This window comes from Limanda limanda, chromosome 8 (genome assembly GCF_963576545.1).
Source record: "Limanda limanda chromosome 8, fLimLim1.1, whole genome shotgun sequence".
In the NCBI taxonomy this organism is placed as follows: domain Eukaryota; kingdom Metazoa; phylum Chordata; class Actinopteri; order Pleuronectiformes; family Pleuronectidae; genus Limanda; species Limanda limanda.
In genome coordinates this window covers 18379810-18401792 of record NC_083643.1, presented here as the reverse complement: position 1 = coordinate 18401792, position 21983 = coordinate 18379810, and the positions used below count along the sequence as shown (strand labels likewise).

The 21983-nt window shown below is 41.7% G+C and overlaps 1 protein-coding gene across 3 annotated transcripts in view; it reads right to left on the bottom strand.

The window, feature by feature from the left end:
* LOC133009509 (pleckstrin homology domain-containing family A member 5-like) overlaps positions 1 to 21983 on the bottom strand; it is a 93141-nt gene that overhangs the window by 41136 nt on the left and 30022 nt on the right. For 2 of the 3 annotated variants that reach the window (XM_061077025.1, XM_061077024.1), the window contains exon 4: positions 2315 to 2398. In XM_061077025.1, coding sequence (XP_060933008.1) covers positions 2315 to 2398 — 84 coding nt within the window. Of the gene's footprint in view, positions 1 to 2314; positions 2399 to 13258; positions 13501 to 21983 lie in introns of those variants that run through there. The other variant, XM_061077026.1, reaches the window with a different exon arrangement.

Genomic DNA, 21983 nt, shown 5'->3' with positions numbered 1-21983 from the left:
TGAGAGGGTAAGTATGAGTGACTGCTGTCTTTGTAATGTCAACTTGTTTGACCTATAAACAATGTTAAAGCGGATTAGGAGAGGATACCGTACGAGTCACAGCTCAAACTGGTCCCTCAACAGCAACACAGTGGAGTCTGCTACTGGGAGTTGCTGACATGTATTTGTCAAACTCGCCAGTACAATCTGCATAAAACTTGACTGACACTGAACCTTGAAACAGAGGCTACAATAACTGTAATAAGGGCAACAACCTTTTCTGTTTGTATTCCAGGTCAAAGTAGTTATGCTTTATTTGTATAACATTGAGAGCCTGAGAGAGAGTTCTTCCTACGGAGCAGATTATTGAGTGTCTGTCCTGATCAGTGGCAACTTTCCCCGACACTGTGCAGTACAACCACAGTGACAACTGACTTCATGGATGTTTAAAGAGATTTTTCACATCAAGAGAGACATTGTCTCTTTTTATCTATAATGGGATAAAAGCACAGTCTGAGAGTAGAATTCTTCTGCTTTCTCTAATCTGTTAACCCAAAACAAATCCAGGTCAACTCCATCTTAAGTTTCCCTTTTGGCTGCATTTATAAATGTTTTATACTTATTATACGTCTTGAGGTGGGTGGAAACGATCTTCAAATGATTTACTTAATTATATAGTAGGTACTTGGAATTAAAAGACCAAATTGAAGCTGAAGTTTTGTATTTTGTATTTACTTAAAGTGCAGAGAAGATTAGTCAGTGATTTCTAGCCTGGCTTCTTAATCCCTGTGGCAGCTTAAATCTGTCTTTGCCTTTTATTACTCAGCCAACGTAAAGATTTTCCTCCTCATTACTTTTGCTAAATTGCAGCTACCAGTTGGATGGAATGAGCTGTACTGAACTTAAAAACAACAATGAATCCGGTTTTAGTTTCATCTCCTTGCTGTTTGCCTTGACAAAGTTGACCTCCAGCTCATCTGATATAGATTAATTTAGCATCTTATCTTAAAACGATAGAACACCAAATCTCTATATGAGATTCCATCTTCGCTGGTATGTTTTTCCACTCAGGGTGAAAAACAGCACAGATGTGAGAGTAACACAGTGTGCAGAGGAATGTGTCAAGAGAGTGCAGGGTGACAGTTCTGGCACAACACGCTCTTATTCAGTCCCTGCTTAACCAAATGCAGGTCATGAAAATATTGAGATATTTGGAAAATCTGTGTATTTCATCAAAACCAGAATTTCAGAATTTTGAGCAACATACTGAAAAAACTGAAACTGGTGCCTGTGATGGATCATTAGGGAATTCCTCCTGCATTATTTATGAAACTCTAGCAACAATTTACCACATGGGAATGACATTTCACATCTTGACGCAGAACATTTTTCAATAAGCATTTGTTGCTCAATAAAATAATTGACACCAGTTGTGATGACACGACTTCAGTGCATTAGTATGGCATTGTGGGAAATTTACTTTTACACAGGATTCTAAGGGAAGTGAGAAAGGGAGTGTTGCACAACTAGCTTAGGCTAGGGGGAAGGGAGATAAGAGTTGAGGTTAATGTCAGTGTGCAGTCTGTGATGCAACAGGCTGGTGCATTGAGTATGTTTACCGATTGGGACAGAGTTAATTTCAAGCGGAATCTGCAAAGACGGCCAAAATTACACAACAGTATCCACCATATTTTTTTTCTATTGGACATTCTGCAAGACTCTAGACAAAGCACCATCAACTGGACTAGGGAGTACTAGCAATTTCTGAGGAAAACACACACTGACCACATTTAGATTCACAGAGTAGTTCCCCTTGAAGTGAAAGTTCAAGATGACCTCTAAACAATCTCGTCATGTGGGCAGACATGTGATGAGTGTTACGCTGAGAGCACAGCAGATGATCACATGGACACGACATTGTTGGACTTTATCTCGTACTTATGACAAATGAAAAGGCTGTGACCTCTTGACCAGGTCACAACGAGGGAACTGTGAATCATGCTATTCCCACAAGCTGATGTATACATGATACGATGGCTTTCAACTGTTGGCCATTAGCATTAAGGCTATTAACGTTGCCTTGGCACTGATAGAAAACAACAGCCCAATTAAGCCACGAAAACCTCTTGAATAGAGTAAGTTAGCCCTTGATTTTAAGGCTTTTGCGAAGAAGATCGGTGGCTGAAATAATTTTGATATTGATTTGAAGTCACATTGCCCAGGCCTATGTTGTGAAACGTTTTGTTCCTCCACATAAGGAGTTTCATCATCAACATACAATAGTGTTAAAAAATGCTACCCAGTGGCATTCTGAAAGCATAAACAAGAGACTTACTGTTCGTTGATGACAAAGATGCAGTTGTCTTGTGAGGGTAGGCCTGAGACAGGATGCTTACAGGTCACCTTCCGCTCATTGTGACTGTTGAGAAAAGGATAGGGAGGAAAAAAGCAAAAATTAGTGATCAATGTGGATATGCTGTGATGCCCTGAACACCTATATTTTCAAAGGGTCGAGACCAGATGAGGTCACTTTGTGTTGGTCAGGTAGACGGTTACACAGTGTGCAAATATTATTTGTAAGCTGCATGAAATGAGGGCAGCACGATGGTGCGGCATTTAGCATTGTTGACTCACATCGAGTTTGTTCAAATCTTGATTTGGCCGAGGTCTTTCTGTGTGGAGTTTGCAGGATCTCCTTGTATCTACGTGGGTTTTCTCCGAGTTCTCTGCGATTCTCCCACAGTCCAAAGACATGCAGATTGTGGTTAAGTACTGGAGAATCTACATTGACTGTAGGAGTGAATGTGAGTATGGATGGCTGTGTCTGTAAGTTGGCCCTGCATAAACCTGACAAGCTGTCCAATGTGTGGACATCTAAAAGGAGAATCACATCAATAAGAAATGTGTCTGTGCTGCAAGATTGAAAGTTACACCTATAGCTGCATATGTCATGTGAATATTTTGATCCAATCATGATTGAGTGTTCAAACCTAGAGAAAAGGTGAGGGCTATTTTAATAAGCTAGAGATAGACAACAACCCATATATTGCAGACCTTGAGTCAGCAGTGTAAAATAGAGGTATGAACCAAATAGTGGATTTGGAGAATAATTGAACACCAAAACAAGCATTCAACGAGCAATACCAAAGTCCATACAAAAACAAATAGAGCTTGTAAAAAAATAAAAAATAAAAAAATATGGCAAAAGGGGACAAAAAAGAAAAAAGTAAAAGATAAAACATGATGCCTGGCAGTACGGGCTGTGTGTGCAATGTGTGGTGGCTGCATCACAGGTATGCTGCGTGCCTGCAGCAGAGCTACGTGAGATTTCTAGAATGATTAGTGCATTTTCTAAAATAAAAGAAGGCCGGTGTACTAAACTAAGTGCCAAGACTCTACGGTATGAAAACAGGCATCTTACAGTACTGCAAATATTTCAATAATAAAAACCTCATCACAACAAATGAATGGATTCAGTCAACAAAAACACTTGAGAGCTTTGAAACCGGAAGTGTTGCAAAAGGTTTGGAGCAAAACACCTCACAACTTAAGCTTTTTACAACAATATACAAAAGGGGAAAGCAGCATTTGATCGATTTAGACTTCGAGTACATTGGCGTTTGCAAAACAGCCTCACTAATCCTGACCAAAACCTAAAAAAGGATGTCATGCCATTCTAAACTCACCAGCCAACGACAGAGGCATAGAAGAGTCCCCCCAGCCATGTGAGGACACAAACCATGTGAACATTGGAGAACCATTGACTAGAGCCTTTACAGCAAGAGCAGTTTCAAATGCAGTGGAGCCTGGTCAGTGCTGTGTGAGATGTGACGGCCCTGGTGGCAGAGAGCTCAGTAAACTTTCCAGAAAGAAGGATAAGCTTCACTGCTCTTTAATGTTTACTAGTAAACCCTAAATCAACTTCTTTCTATTGCAGCATCCTTGGAATAATGACTAGACTGATTAATTAATGTAACATGAAGATCCAGGTCATCAACTTCTTATTTTATAACCAATGATTAAGAAAATCAGAAATATAATCAAGTATATTGACAGCTTCAGAGAAGACATAAAGGAAAGAGCCGTAGTGTCAACAACAGTTTCCAAAGCTACTACTGCCTTTACGTGAACAGTTATTCTATATTCCAGTTCATGCAGGCTGAAGTATAAACAGAGGAGAGTCAAGCTACAGCCCAAAAATAACAGTTTTTAAACACTGGGTATTCATGTACGGAAAAGAGTGAATACCAAGTATGGAATAGGGGGTTTAGTTTCAGTTTAGCCTGGAGAGCAAGCGTCCCCACAGCTCTGGTCTATAATTACTGGAGGCACTGCTGGCAGCAGAGCATTCTATGCGGTATTGGGGCAGACCAACGGCACCGTTTTCCTTTGGTATCCCATCACACATGCCTGCACTACTCGGCACATAGGTTGGCTGCGGAATTAAAGGGTTTGAGAGAGAGTCTGGATAGGTATATATGAACGCCACGGTTGGTTAAAAGTAAGATGTTATGCAGATTTGAATTAACCGTTACAATAATGTACGAGTCCCAAAAACAAATGAAAAAAATCAAATGTTTGAGAATCAAATTTTTCTTTCCTTGGAAATAATGACATAACTAGGATTGTTAATCCTAGAAAAGCTAAACAAGTTCAGGCTACGTACACTACACTGAAAGAAAATGCCACCTATATAGCAAATATCCCACCCCCTCCCATCAGCCTTCTTGTCAAAGCTACACACCCAAAACACATGATCGTGCAGTGCCTGATAACTGAGAGAAGGCAACTTTTCTGAGACCCACTTGCTAAATTCGAACTATCCGTCTAACAATCTGTCCGTCAGTGACAGGACAGGCAGGCAGGTTGGTTAGTGACAGACAGGTATACGAGCCAAACATTTTATTTCAATGAAATTATTGGACTTGTTAGAACCAGTCATGTGAGGGCCAAACACACATATTTGTTTTTGTTTTTTTAATATATCGATGGCTGATCACATCTGAATGTGAAGAGGTTTTCCACAAGTTAGATATTTCATTAGAGGGAATCAAAGTGTTTGATACCTTTAAGGATATTAAAAAAAGTAACAATTAAATTAAAAAACCCAACTGAGATACATAGTCTGACATTAAGAGGCTGAAAACTAATCCATAAAACAGTGACTGCCACAACTCCATATGCTTACACTGCATAAACTACAATAAATCAAGAGTGATGCATTACCATGTATCATGTGCGAAGGGAATACAACCTCTCAACTATGCAATAGGCAGGCTATCTGTACATATCATTTTGCATAGTGTTCGTTTCTAAAATAAAATAAAATGTCTTGCATAAATACTGAACCAAACAACTTTTTTTCTTGCTAGTATTTGCAGTCTGCAGCTCAGTGCAGTTGCTTACATATCATTTTTTTGGTTCAGAGGTCCATGTGTTGAAGTCTCATCGCCTCTAATTGATAGTACAGTAAATGAGCATGAGCACACAAGTTCAGAGAAGACGAATGTACACTACTTGTCCAATGAAAAATGTCAGAGTAAAAACAGCCAAAGTAAACAGCCAAAAGAGACAGAGACATATTTCTTAGAATCAAGCGGACCAGAATACGATATTCACAAGGGCAACGTCTACTCTTCTCCACACCAAAAGAAGGCTCAAATATGGTCATGTTGTACGTTGTCACGGCAGTTTCTGTACATGTAAGTAATGTTGGACAGGTGTTTGCTGAAATATCAGCCATAGGAACTCGATACTGGAGCTTGGCCCCGGCCCAAAACCCCACCACCGCTGATTAAAACACAAGAGTCATTATCAGCACCTGTTCATCAGGAATATTTGAGGGGACACTGAATCAAACAAGAGAGATGCCTGACATACAGGTTTATGGAACCTTTTTCTTTTGTGGGGTCACACAAAAAAAAAACAATTACCTTGTGGTGCATACATGTATTCTGCTTTTTTTGATAACACCTCACACTGACCTCACTGTGAAACATCGGGAAATATTAACTTTTAGACTCTATTAAATGGTACATCTAATTAACTACCTCCACCAAGGAGGGTGTGTAAATATCAGTTGTTTCTTGTCTCTATCATTTAGCTAGGTTTTCTTGTCAGAAAATAATCCATACAATTTTGGTGTGGATCTGAAATGGGTGGTTCCAGGATTATTGCCCCACTTTCTTTAACATTTTGGGATTTTTCAACCTTTTTGTTGATTTCTCAGAGAATGCAGGCATGTTGAGGGGTCCAAATCTCTGAGTGTGTGAAATTTGGTGCAGATCCAAATAAAAATCTGGATCTAGTGATTTTAAATGTAGTTTCGTAAAGGCAGCTTGGCAGAGGTATACACTCTCTGAGTGCCATTCTAGTTGTAGATCAAATTGTTTGACTTTACTTTTAAAAAATCCACTGATGTACATATCCAAATGTATCTGTTTGACGGGGACTGTTGATTAACCTAAAATAAATATAAATCACACATATTTAAGATCATACGATGTGAATCATATTATTGACTAATACGTATTCAAATATGGTTAAAATATCAAAATAAAACAGTACAAGGTGCTTGAAGTTACAGATTGGAAATTAAAAGGACCCTCCTGGTGTTAAGAAACTTTTTGCACACGTGTCCGAGGTCAGTGTTTTTACAAGGAGGTCGTGGGACATCAAACGCGCCCCAGCACCTATATGGGCGGAAGCTATTTGAGAAGGCCCTACACATTTCCAACATGATACATGTGATACAGGGAGGACAGCGAGTTCTTAAACCTCAGCGGAAAACATGGGGAGATGAAGTAACACGATGGCTGTGGTTGATATGTGTGGGCCCGAACAGGCAGGATAAGTTACAAAAAACATGTTTAATAGTGAAATAAAATCCCTTTTGAACAACCTACAAAAGTAGCCCACAACAATCAGTGGTTGTCTGCTCCTTGAGCCATTTTGTTATTCTATTCAAATATAATATTGCAAAAAAGTTGCTGACAAAGTAAGTGTGTTGATTTTCTTGTCTTAAGTAGCACAAGTTTCCTGTGAAAACATTACTAGAAAACAGTGCAATTAAAGTTAATGACAGCAGCCATTATAGCATCAAAATCACTTGATGCTGCAAAGCTATCAGCTAAAACTTTAATTAGAGTAAATATGTTTTCAAAATACCTCTGCCAGCTAATTTTATCTTGCAAGACCTTTTAAAATGGTCACAAATCCTCTGAGGGATGTGGTCAGTGGTCACATCAGTCCAGATTGGGTTAGAATAAAATCATGGGGCTTAAGAGTAAGGGGAGCATATAATATGTTTTTTTGCTTTGAAAACATTGTGCTCTTCGTTCTCCACTAGACTCAGGATTTCCTTTTTGTTTTCCAGAGGGAGTATGTTGGTTTATAGGGTGGGTTTGGATGGAGGCCACCAGGAGGTTCCTCCTCCTCTTGACCTTGGATGCATGGAGATGTTGGAACTAGGAGTGGCACCAGGAGCTGAGCAGCACTGAGCGAGGAGAGACGGGCAGTTTTCTGGGCTCTGGACTCTCCTGTCCACAGCAATTAGCAGTGAGCTGCTGTAATGAAGAGCTTAAGGTTTGGGGGTCAACACTCCACCGGCTTTGGGTTTTACTGTTCTGGGTGGGTCTTTGATCCTTTACTCCCCCTTCCAATATAGTTTAACCACAAACAACCGAGAGGCTCCGAAAAAGGATCTTTACACTGGAGTGAAAGAGAGCGGGGGGGGGGGGGGGGGGTTTCATGAGTTTTGAAACATATCATTTCAATTTAAAACAGAGGTTCGGAAGCCCCAAAAAAAATCTATTCTAAAGCTGGACTCCAGATCTTCCGTTCCTGCATTTTTTCAGGAGGGGAGGTGGGTACAAACATTCAGGCTCACATTCCACCTTGCACATATCATATCTGAACCCAAACACAGCAAATATCCTTCTGGGTCATTAACCCAGAGATAATATCTTTGTTTATTCAAGTCTAAAGTTCATTAAAAACTAAGTTGTTGAACTGGAGAGAATCTCAAATACCACCATTATCATCTCTCTTTCAATATCTCAAGTTCAGTGGCGAGTGAGATGAGAAAAGGAAAAATAATAGTGACAAAGTATGTTGTTTGTTAACTACTTAAGAGAAATGATGGGGATAGCTAACATCATTACATACTTATTTTTTACGGACCGATTGGAAGATGGAATGAAAATAAAAATATGATTGTGGCCTTTTGTTTTGTCAATCTTCTCCGTGTGTAGAAACTGTAAACACTGAGGGGGTTTCCTCATTGTGAGAGGTTTTAACTGCTGTAGCTTATTTGGGTACAAATTCTGTGACTTTGACAGTACTGGCCTCAGGGCTCTGCGGACTGAGTCCTGCATGTCCTCATCATTACTGTTTTCAGACATGAACTTTGCCTTTGTCAGATTTGACTTTCATATATGACGAATGCAGCAGGAGATCGCATCGGTTATACTCTGGAATATTCACAAGAGGAGTGACGCGTGGGTAGAGCATGCAGGAGGCTGGACAATACGTATTCATTCTGATTTGGTAAGCAATGTGCTTTTTTTGTATATAGCAGATCAAAGATGGTGAGAGAATAAATGACTGATGCAGCTGTAATGGATATTTTTGCGTACAAGTACAAGCATTTGGACAAAAATCATTCACCCATGCTAGTTGTGAAGTTTCTGGAAATCTTCCTGCTATATTCTCACATGGGCTAGCTCAGACATTTTACTAAGGAGCTGGCAGGAAAGGTCCAGATTTAAGTGCGTATCTGAAAGCAGCACAAGTCTGCAGAAATTTTTAATTGACCAACTCAATCAACGGTATAAAAAGCTGCAACCAGCAAAGGTATAGGCCAAGAAAATGACCCATTCCAAACAGGCATGTTTAGAACCTCATTAATATGTATCTTTTAACACGTTATCTTATTATGCTGCTACAAGATTTAAGCTTTTTCTAGTGGTTTTAGCTTTACCTTCAAAGCAAATGAACCCATTCCTGTCATCAAGGTCCTTTCTTATACATATACAAATAAAAAAAAAAAAGTAAATATATTAATCATTTTAAACCTTTTAAAGGGACTCTTACCTTTGTTGCATTTTTACACTTTTTTTGGATAAGGTTAAATTGGTATTAATAAGGTAATGACACTCTAAAATGCAAGACAGACCCACCAGGAGTAAAAACAAACAATTATTTCACTCTCATAATATTTAGTGAAAACTTCAACCAATAAAATTCTTCGGACCGAAGGACCTTATTGGCCGACAGACCTGTCTGTTTGCTGCATGGACATTCTTGTGGCGCATTCGGGCCCGCGTCATCAAGGCGCGTCCTCAACTAGAGGGTTTGTCTTGATTCCACGGCAGACAGTAGCGAGTAGCGACCGTAGCGACTGACGATGGCAGACCAAAGTGGTCCACGGCGTACTGAAACAGCCGCTCCCAGGGGGAAAAAACTCACGTGCGTGCGCGGAGGCAGTAGGTTGTAAGTCTGCTTGTAAATAAAGTTTCTTCAAAAAAACACCGCGGATGGGAACGAGGGGGTGGGGCATTGGAGGAAGGCGGGATGATTTGAATGTGCTGTAATTCTCAAATGCAACAAAGGTAAGAGTCCCTTTAATCTGCTTCAAGGCTTCTTCGACTGTGCCTCCCTTTGTCTGGAAGGGAACAGTGAAGGTCAGGGCAAATCAAGCATCCAGCCTCCCTTCTAAAGGATATGATCTCATTCCGCCCACAGAAGATGCTGGTCTACTCAGAGCTCTTTCCAGTAGCATAAGTGAGAACAGTTTACTGTCCAGTAGTTCACACCCTTACACTGACAGTGCTGCGCTTGTAAAATCACAACATCCTATTTAAGCCAAATGCTCAAGCTCCCTAGTCCATATTAGTGTTATATATTTGAACATGTAACGTTTAATCCTGCATTCACACATGTAACTTTAGTTACTAGAATTACCCAATGAGACCACATATCTATTGTCTCCATGTAGCACACTTTATCTCAATCGTTATTTAAAAATGGATTCTAAATACAAAATGCAGTTAAAGATCACGCTCATTTTTAGTCCAGCATGAAAACCTCTTGGTGCATTACACAAATCCGACTGCAAATCACTAAAAAGACCCTTTCAGCAATAATTAATTCTCTTGTTAATGCTCATAAATCTAATCCTATTACACAGGAAGGGAACACGCACACGACGCAGGACGAGGCCAGCGAGAACTGATAAGCGTTTTCGTGTTATCAGGTAAGTACTCTTAACTAGCATAGGAGGAGTGTTAGTGCTGCTCTGGGACGCCTCAATTCCACACGGACATGGAGGTATGAATAGACCTCCCCACAAAAGCTGAGCTGAATAAGCAGAATAGGCGGGTTTGTGAGAGGGCATGTGGGGGGCAGCGGGAGAACAGACAAAAAAAACCCAGGGGTTTTGCGGTCGTAGAGAGGCCAGATGAAGTGCAGCGGAACAAAATAAAACAATGGGCTGTCACAAAATGCTGATACCTGGGACGCATATCCTGGACTAATTGGGGGACCGATCTTTACGGATATGACGTCAAAAACCTTCTCCACCGCGCCATATTGCATAGTAACACAGTCAATAGTTTCAGCAGCACGCTTATTAGACTTTGACCATCACCCGTAGGCCTTGTTTTAATTCATGCACAGAAAACAGCTGCTCATTCGGGCAACCAATCTCCTTTTTTTCCCACAAACAGTTCAATTAGCAGCTCCCTCTAAGCAGCTGTGACTCTGAGCAAAGTGTGTCAAGGTGACTCAGCGGAACAGGCTATTCAAGGAGAACTCAGAGCCATGGAAACAAGCTGCCGTCTCGAGGAAAAATAAAAACACAGATTGTAGGAAGAGAAATTGGATATTTATGGGATGACTGTGGAGGAAAAGTGCACAGTAATCATACCAGCCGAGCTCCGAGTTCTCCCACACCAGACAAGAGATCGCTTAAATATTTATTCAGAAAAAAACAAGCCAACTTCATGTCATTGCAGTAGCCACACATCTCGAGTTTCTATCTTCATTTCCAGTGTCCGTAAAACTCCCCTTGTTAACCATTCACTGCTCAATTTCAGGCTTCATTAAAGACGTCAGCCGGGCCAGGCAGGCATTCAATATGGCTTTCACGGTGCTGTACGTGAAAGGAACCAAAGACCAGTGGGCTGAAAGTGCTGCACCACGCGCTTCTTGATATTTATGTCTTCACTTCCTCAGAGAGAGGTCGGAATCACATCCACATTTTAAAGCTACGTAGATCCACCGCAGGACAAAAAGTACAAGAGTTTAAATCAAAGGCAACGATTTAAAGATGGATGAGATTCGAGGAGGGGGCTCGAGGGAAAGGAAACTAAGGATGTTTTAAAAGAGATGCGTAAAAGGTGATTTAAAAAGTTACCTTCAGCTCCCTTGCATTGTTAGGATTAAAGACTAAATATGTCATAAGACGTGGGCAGTAACTCTTGCTTCCACATGTTCATTCCCCTTTCCACTACTCAATTCAAAACCGAAAAAGTCTGATTTCACAGTGCTATAAAAAGGTACGAGCTAGCACCATGTACCAACTGTATTTCCCCCAGAAATTGCTTCTGTTTTACAAAATAAATTATCTCAACAACATCTCGACAACCACAGCTTACAATAATTTCCCATTCATATGAACACAAATATAAAGATCCGACAAGGACGCTGGGCCTGTATATGTTAATGCAGGCCTTGGTTGAATGTGTAGAGGACACTGGTTTTTCAGTCATGACTCCAAGCTTGGCATCAAACGCAGCCCCGCCCTCCTCTCCCACTGATGTCTCCTCCTCTCCCACTGATGTCTCCCCCTCAGAGAGAGCTGGGACTGGACCAGCAGTCAATAACAAAGCATCTGGTTTCCTCCATTACTGCTGTTGACCTGCTCTTTCATGATATGCATCTCGTACATTTACAGATTTTATTAAGAGGGTCAATACAAAAAAAGATTTGCCCCAACCCATATTTCAAATATATTTATTGTCCAGCTGAAACAGAGTGTGTAAACGTCTGCAAGAATATGTGATCATTTGTAAGATGTCCTTTAACAGATATTCGATTGTGAATGCAGGGATGTTTTGCAGTTGACTTGAAGTGTTTAATAAGAGAGCGCCCCACCCCCCCAGCCTGAACACCACAAATACAATCTGTCTGTAGGAAACATTACTGAGGCATCAGTGTTTCCAGCTCTGAGGACAATAGTCAGTGTATGAGCTCATAGGGGGAACAAGCACTAGAGCCAGCAGATCCACCGCCCCCTCCTCCCTGTGGGTTTGACATGTGTCAATCTATCACACAACACTAAATATGTGTATGACGTTCAATAGTTAGCCATAACACTAAACTGTACAGGATATCTAGCCAGTCAGTCAGATAATCCCTGATATGATCGTGCGTACACGAGTTCAACAAAGTAAGCCGGCAAACATCATGCCTAGACGAACATCATTCAGGATTATGAGAAACAGGTCTAACTTCTCCCTGTGTGTTCCTAGGAAGTCCTGCACAACCACAAGATCAAAGAGCAACGACAATTGCTGCTTAGATGTGGTTTGGGCTGAATGTGTTATTAATGAGAGGACGAGGTCTGGATCACTGGAGGAGAGACAGTGGGCAATGCTGTAATTACGGCCTTAACTGGATGTGATTAACGGATAAAAGCTTTGTTTTTTAAAAAAAGATCATCCAGACCCACTGTCAGGGATGAGGGGGGAAAACACAATAACAACACCTGACACTACACAAGAGCATGCAAACTGTGTGAGTGTTCCCCCTGCAGCGGGTTTACATTCACCGTTATGTACAGCTCATGAAGACGCCGGAGGGCTCAGCTCCACCGACCAACCAGCACACACATACATATTTGAATTGAATTCTCATTTCAGGACGGACTCAAGAGTGTAGTTTGGAAAAGCGCGGTGAACTGTGCAACACACACACGCACGCGCACACGCACACACACACACACACACACACACACACACACACACACACACACACACACACACTCACACACAGAGAGAGAGAGAGCCATGTGAGGAGCACAATGCAGAGAGGCTGACAGGAGCTGGCCATTAAAGCACCGGGCTATGCGTCTAAACAGCCCCCCCACCCCCAATCAACCATCAGCGTCAGCACAATGAAAGACCCCCCCCCCCTACCCAAACAAAGCCCTGGGCTCGGTGCGGGCTGCACTGTGGCGCACACGTGAAACGGCACTGCAGCTTTTCCTCGTACTTACGGTGAAAAGCTCCAGAAAGGTCCGGGCTCCTGGAGGATCACCGGCTATAGTCACACAGTCTGAGAGCAGCGAGCAGCCGCTGGATCCAGATGTGCAGACGCGCTGGATCCAGATGTGCAGACGTGGCCGGTTTGTTGTTGTGACTTCAGAGAAGCGTCGGTACTGGAGCACGCGCTCGGTCCGCCGCTGCTGCCTCGCGCTGACTGCTGCTGCTGCGGCGCGTGCGTCCGTAGTAGAGCCACCGTGAAACCCGAGAGAGAGGATGATGACGTCACAGTCCGGATGTAAGGAGAGCGAGGTGGCCAGAGGTGCTATTCACTGAGCCCTCCCACCCTCCCACCCTCCAACACACACACACACACACACACACACACACACACACACACACACTAACACACACACTAACTCACACCCCCCCCCACACACATCCATACTCGCACAAACACACACACACACACACACACACACACCCACACTCACTACCCAACACACACCCATACTCACACCCACACACGTACACATACACGGACTGAGCAGCTACAGTATGAAGAATAATGTATGATGGAAACCCCTAAAGGGTATTTATTTGTAAATAAAATATTGTACATTATATAATCAGAATTGTTTTGCTCCCCGATTGTATGTATTATTAAGAACTACTTCTTTATTTATGATTAGTCAATTCATTGATTAGTAATAACATTAAATTAAATATCTTTACATTTTAGAAATTGTTATATGTAAGAAGAACACTTTTTCAAATGTAAGTTAACACTTTTAAGACCTTGTAAGGCCATTATTTTTGACACACTGTTTATCCATCTATTATCTATACTGCTTATCCATTGAGGGTCGTGGGGGACACGGGCAGGATGCCAGTGTAAAGTGAGGCCAACATACAACCAGTCACTCTCACATTAACACTTTTGGACAGTTCAAAGTGTCCAAACGTACTAAACTCAATCTGCATGTCTCTGCAAGCCACAGTGCTCGAAGAATACAGAGACACAGAGACAACATGCAAACTCCACACAGAAAGACCCCAGCTGACCTGGGAATTGAACCGAAAACCAGCAACAGTGCTCACCATTGCACCACCTCGCTGCCGCCACACTGTTCAGTTCTTTAGAAATAGTTTCGAGGGCTGTAGATACCCCGACGGAGGCAATTTACAAATATTCTAAACTGCTCCCTACATGGAAGAAACACAACATTTCATGGAGCAGTAGGGGACAACTCAATAACAACTGAAAACATGTCGACCACATGAAGAAACCAAAGCGACTCCATCTCCAAGATTTAAACATATTCCATTCCTCCCATTGTTTATTTTGGGACTGTATTGAGGGCGAGTCAATAATTCGCACATAAATGAACCTGAGCTTTATTTCCTCAGTGAGCTGCATGTGTTATTCCTGGCATATACTGCCTTAATATGAATGAGGGCTGTGGTGTAGCTGCACCACCCTCGGCTAATTCTTCAGCAAGTCCTGACAAAGTCGCATGTTGAAAAGGAGCTGCACAGGTCCTTCAAAGGAGCATCTTGACAGAAATTTGAACCATCCTGATAATTGTACTAGGCAATCAACCAAATATGTGTTGGAACCGATATGTAATAACCTCTCAACTAATTAATTTATTCTCATATCGGATAATTCAGTTAATTATTTCCCAAATGTGAGCATTCACGAACTGGCAGGTTTTCGTTACGTTCCAGGCTGTATTATCCAGCCGCATGTCCTCCCTCTTCACTCCCCTACTGACCTGCACTCACTTTAACAATAAACACCAACACTAATCAGAAGTTATTAAGACATGTACAGGGAGGCATAAAAAAATTGTTCATTAAATCATAATCGAGGTCAAAGTTTGAAATCTTCGTGGTTTTGATTTGAAGTCATATTGCCCACACCTAATCTTAGGTATCTTTACTTTTCATTATTGTCCATCCCAGTTGATGGACTGATGCTAAGAGGCTTGTTACTTTCAATCGGATGAAGTGAGTGAAAGAACTGAATATTAAGTAGGTTCAGCAGGGAGCCTGCAGCTATTGAAGACATGAAAGCCTGGACAATGACCTCAGCTCAACCTAGAAGCCAAACAGCTCCTCCACTCATCAACCTGCTGGGTGCAGTCAATGGCACAGGAAGACACCCAGAGACAGCCAATACACTTGTAATGGCTGCTATTCTCTCCCCGTTCCCTCCTTTTCATTACACTTCAACATTTCTAAAGCAAGGACTGTAGCTGTCAAAGTAGCTGAGTTTTAATAGAAACTGAACACAAATGCTAAATGGATTGAAAAAACAGTAAAAAGACATTACAGATGTTAACCCAATACGTAACATGTGAACTATACCTTGACCAGCTCTACTCCATAAATAATGCATTGGTCTTCCTTATGAAGATGTGTGTGTGTGGGGGGGCCGCAATAAAATATTCAGTCCTTCAGCTATCCTTGCTTCTCTTGGGAGGGCTTCCCATGCTGGAGCATGGTGCCAGGGGATATAACCACCACCTGCCGCCCGAGAGGAAGCAGTGGGAGTGTCTGGAGGATATTTGATATGATATTTACTGACTCAATCCATGAAAGAGGAGTCTGTGGCGAATCTTTGTGCTCCAACGCCCCCAAAAAAAGGTGTCCGAGGGGAAAATCAAAGCAAGCTGTCCAGCCATCTGTGCCTGTGGACAGTTTTTTTTTAATCTGCGATAAGTGAATCAATGTTTGCTGTCAGTGTCCAAATCAAACAATCGTTAAAACATAAACTGGACAGTGTGGCTTTAGACATCAGTTCATGTTTCATCTTTACAACAACCAGTCTGTGTTTGACAACTGAGGTTTCTCAAAGTATTCTCTTTTAGCCTACAGAGTTTTTCAGACTGCTCACACACTGTAAAGCTACATCCACAATATGTCTTAGCTTGAAAATGCTGTTTTCAATCTCCATCCACACAAGCATGCGCCTGAAAAAGTATGACACAATACTATTGTGGTGTAAGTAGGAGGAAGATTGTCGCTCTGCAGATGGTTTCTTAGTTACAGAAAATACTACTAACGACAAAAAACTATTGTGAAAAGCAAGACAAGGGATTTATTTTCTTGTACTTATGAAGAGGTTAACCTGGTACTAACAGTTACTATTACAACGTTTAGCATTCACCCCTGGTATTCGAGTTTGAACTTAACAGGAAGCAAATGCGTGTGACTGTGTTGATTCCAAATGTCACAGGATTGGAGCTTTATAAATAAAAGTAGACTAACAGCGTTTATAAACATCTCAGTTTTAGGTGCTAAAAAACTCTGGGGTAGTGTAATAAACTAAACAACAGTGATTTGCTTTTATACACTTAATAATTGTAGTGTAGATGTAGTCTGAGTCATCGAGGGAGCATCAGGACACAGTTAGACAAAATGTCACCATCGAAGCAGACACGTCTCCCTAAATTACGTCATCAAGCTAAGTTCAAAATCACAAATGCCATCAATTTCAATTGCTCAGGGTGTTTTCCATTTTGCTGCCTTGTCACGTTCAATCCTCCAGCTGAACAATTGTTCTGAAGGCAACTGTATTTGTTGTAAGTTCCTCTTTTGTATATTTGGGAAACATGTCAAACTCTGGCTTTATGGTGGAAACAAATCTGAAGTAGTCCTTAGTGCAGTTCATCAGGCATTCAAATGGAGTGAGAGACCTGACTTCTGTTCCAAGAATCTGTTCTAGATGAGAGGAATGGGTGGGTATGGGGGAGTACAGGGTATACGACCATACCAAGGTCACACAAACTCTTTTTCATCCTCTCAAAACTTAACTACTCCACCCAATTTTATGGCTGCACACAATTAGGCTTTATGACGAGTAAGGATAAACACATTGGGCATGCTCAGATCTGTTGATGTTATCAGAGCAGAATGGTTTGGCTCCAGCACTCCTGTCTGCCTGTCAGAGCTGAGAGACTCGTAAAGTACGAGACAATGTGTGTGTAGTTAAAAGTTGTATGGAGGCTGTAAACAATAGCATCTCCTGTGCAACAAAAATAGCTCAACAGTGTAGTTTGCGGAAGTAAGAATCCCATTTATATCCTGACTAGAGATTTTGGTCATCATTGTAACCATCCGAGGTAGACTGTCCACAAGCTACAGAATTGTAAAACAATGAGATTTTGCTCCTGTAGAAGCCACAAGTCCGAATGATATCGAATGCATGTGGAGAAAAACACGTTTTATGCGATGTTATGGGGAAGAACTACACTACCTACAATCCTTAGGGGTCTAATAGGGACATCTGTGATTGGTGGAAGCCGTGTTACCATGGAAATATCACTCTTATAATAAGTATGTACAGTGTTAGGGTTAACTTAGCCTTTTTTCCATTTTCTTATAATTGTTTTTCTCCAAATCAAATGTTTATGGTCTTGAATAATCTTGTTGGCCAGGCTGGTCGGCCTGGTTCCACGCTTCAAACTGTTTTTAAAAGGATTTTCTGAAATATTAATGAAGAAAATTAATGGGAAATTTACATCCAGAACCAGAGCCGTTCTCAAAGTGGTCACTGTCACACTCTACAATCCAGTAAAATGCTTAACGTTTTTTTTTGTGTGTGTGCTGTATGAGACAAGTGATGAGGAACCTCGATTGATTTTAAAGTAAAGCTAAAGATTGTGTGTGCACAATGATGTGTTCATGTAAGAGTCTTGCCCCCTGAAAGCGTGGAATACCTTCAACTACATAATCGTCTTGTGTGACTAATAAGCAGTTGTCATGTGCAGGAGAACACAAGGCAACTTGAGGCAGGCTAGTCTATGGAGAAGGCTACAAAGTGAAAAAAAAAAGCCTCCACCTACATTATACCAATTATCAACGAGCAACACTGTTTCTTTTCTGCTACAGCTTTGCACTAGAGGCTTCATCCAATTCTCAGCTGACAGACGCCAAGGAGAAGCTTTCAGACTCATTAACGGCCCACGCAGAGTCGCAGAGAGACAGACATCAGGGGAGAGGGAATCGCTGTAAGTGTTCACATGTGTATCCACCCTCCCTTAGAGGATCCTCTTCTACCTGCCCACTCACGCTCGTCTCTGGCTATTTCCTGTTCCGCCTGTATACACTCCCACACACACACACATGCTGTCCTTTGTCACTGAGCTGCAGGTTATTACCTGCTAGAGTTCTGAAGAACTACGTACTTCGGATGGAAGAAGATACCAGAATGGGAGTGTTAGCCAGGGTTCTGCAGGCGCCTCCTTTTTCAGCTGAGTGAGGGTGAAAGAATACTGCATGCATAAATAGTCCCATCAAGAGCTTGTCTTAGGGGAGCCAGTGAGGGGCTGGGCTGAGACGGCCACCCTATTGGCGCCTTGTTGTGTGAGCGTGTGGTTTAGGGGAGGGGTTCTCCAACTCCAGTAATTAGCAGTGTGGCAAATGAAGCAGAAAAACAACAGTGGACTCCTGAGTGCTGAGCAGTTACATCCAGGCAGACAAACAAGACCAAGATGTAGTCACTCTAGTGACATCAGGGAATTGAAAATCATTTTGTGTTTCCAACCAAGGACTTTGTGGAGGTCACGATTGTAATGAATAATGAATTTATGCTGATTAAGACGAGTGTTCACATGAATGCAAATACATGTCATTTTTATTTTGAAAAAACCAAAGGATTCAGGCTGTGCACAGTGAAGGACTTCTAGATAATCCATGACATGTCATGGCACGCTCGAGGAAAAATACCAGCCAAGACTGATGTTATCCAACATGATCTCCAAGAACAGAGCAACAAAGAACAACATCTGAAGCTGTTCCCTTCACTGTGCAGATACGATTAATGGGAATAAGCACAAATCAGTTGTTTTTTCATTTACATTGATTATAAAAGTAATTTTCTCATGGAAACTGACATGACTGTGATCATAAAGTATGAAACGTTATTCTTAATGACATATAATGCATTTTTTTTGTTTATCCCTTTTCTATTGTGTGTTTAAGGTTTAAAAGATCTGCAAAGTTAAAAAGCACAAAGTCCTTGGTACAGAGAGCTCCTCTCCCTTACAGAAAGAATGGCTCTTGAAGCACCTGGTTCACCTCATCAGTCATCGGGCTGCCTCTTCCACATCTTTGTGATGTCAACTGACCCACATTTACATATTGAAAACATAGCGGCTAGTCTAGCACGCTCCCAAACAAAGCCAGGTTAAGCAAGAAGAGAGGTTGACATTTCTTACATGCACTGACAGAGGTTGACCAATCACAGCAGAATGGGCCAATCAGCTGGCCAATCAGAGCAGACTAGGGGGGGTGCTTAAAGAGACAAGAGCTAAGACCAAGCGTTCCAGAAGGAGGCTGAAAGGAGGAGCTGCAGTAATGGACAGCCTGAGGAAAGGGATGCTTTTTCTGAGCATAACAGCACGTAAACATTCAAGTAATAACCTAAACTAAAATGATGAACCTGAATCTGTCTCCTTTGAATGTATTGTTGATGTGTTATTAGAAACAACACAATGCTTCATGGTGCACAAATACAACAGTCCCAACTGCACTGGGAGGAGGTGATGAAAGGAAAATGTGTTTACAGTAAGCACTGTGCGTGCATGTGGACTAATTAGAAAAAGATCAAAAGGGAACATGGATCATTTTGCAGAGGCTAACAAAATGGACCAGTCACTGAGGAGGTCAAACTCACGCTCCCCCAGGCTGCCAGGAAGTTTAGGAGAGTCAAACCCTCTAATGAATTACAACATCCTGCTGACTATAATAATATAAATGAGCTAGCCATAAATCAGTGAGCTAATGACACATTGAAAATCAATAGGCAGTATTTGGGATTTGTCTCATACTAGAGCAGATAAGCCAGTTGGAGGCAAAGGCAATGTGTAGCCCTGCGATGCTCAAGTCACAGCAATGATGAAGCAGATGAGTGGGAGAAAGATCAGGTTTGCAGCTCAGTGAACTGGAGTCTTCTTCAAGCACAATGGCAGAAGCGAGTGAAATCACAGGAGGTCAGCATGAGAACAGAGGGGTCGGACCACTCGCTTCACTGCTCGGTCTGCTTTGTGGAACCTTGGCAGCACTGACAGTCACAAATTCCAAAGATGGCGAGTCCAAACACCAATCGAGTCCTCAGCCCTGCCCCCTCCAACACAACTACAAGACCTCCTTACTCACCAGGCTTGACTTTCATTTTTCGTTCTTACCTCAAACTCAGTGTATTAGCGGGGGGTCCCGACTCCAATCCCACTCCAGAAATATCTAGACAACATCAGCCTGTCAACTCTCTGTTTACACCTCTGAGGCAAATACAGATGTAATCATTCGCCTTTGAATCATTCATATTGAACTGTGCAGCTCCAGTTTTGCAAAGTGATGAGATAAGTGTGTTTAAATCTGTCTAGTAAAGCAATGATCAAGTCATAGGAAGCTCGGGGACTAGAACAAAATTATACATGATCTTATTATCACTGTATGTAGAGATGTTCCTGTGCATACATCACAACACTGAGCGCTCCTAATGTTATATGATCTTAAGTGCATGAGGAAAGTGTTTTTGGGAAGCATCAATATCCACGTCTGCTCATTACACAGCAGAAAAAAAGGTTGCAGCAGTTGGCACATGGTTAAAAAAGGGTTGCACTTAGTCTCTTAATTATTAATGCGTGTGTTTCGCAATAAACCAATTGGAATGTCTTATCCTATTCCCTTTAAAAGCTAGGAGTGCTAGCACCTTGTTAGATTTTGGTTATGATAACAGGTAGTAAATTAAGGAAATTACAAGAGCAGACCATCTACGGCAACAGCAGGATACAGAAGAGCAGCTTGAGGTGAAGCAGGTGCCACCCACCTCCTGTATGAGTAGTTGCATGTTATCATCTTAACGTTTTGGTCAAGATAGCAGAACACCAACAATGTGTCCGACCGCACCTCATCTGAACACCAACACACCCTTGGGGACAAGTGCATTTGCTATTTAAACAATGTGGGCACTGGATGGGAAAATGTCAACTGCTCACATGGCAGCGCTTTGGATGTGAGATCGCACCCCAACACTGCAAGTACACAGGAATTTAGGTTTCTACTACTCAACCAATGTCTCTTGATTGCAACGAAAAGATAGTGTATGTGTACACAAATTCTCCTTCACTATTTTTCCTACATATATCTTCTAATAACCCTTTCACATAAGCACACTGATGGTTGTTGCACTAACCCATACACTTCAAACATGGATAAAATACAGCTTTGGTGGACACTTGATTCTGTCAGAGTTTGTTACTGACATCGAAGCCAAATTTAACTCCCGAGACAAAGCTCGCTGAGAGAGAACTAAAACTTGTGAAATTGAAACTCTATTGGGTAGGCCACAGAATTCTGTGTGAATCTGAGGGTGTGCATACGTGTATAGGGAACTAGTATGAACAGTTAGTGAATAATAAACAGGCAGTGGTGACAAATGTGGAAGTAGATTCATGTAGCAGGTTGGATATTCAGTTAATTCAGTTGACAGTTGATTATGGGTACCTGGCTACAACTGCTGCAGTCTAATACACCTGCCCTGTACTAAATCCTACCTTCAACAAGGTTATGATACTCATGTCATGTTCAGACTGCTAATGAGAGATGTTGATCCAACTGTGTGACATAAGCAGGATGTAGTTGGTGGTGTTGTTTAACTGCATTGCTTTTTACATGGAGGTGATTCAATTATTAAACAGCCTTAATTTAAAGTGGAAGCACCTAATA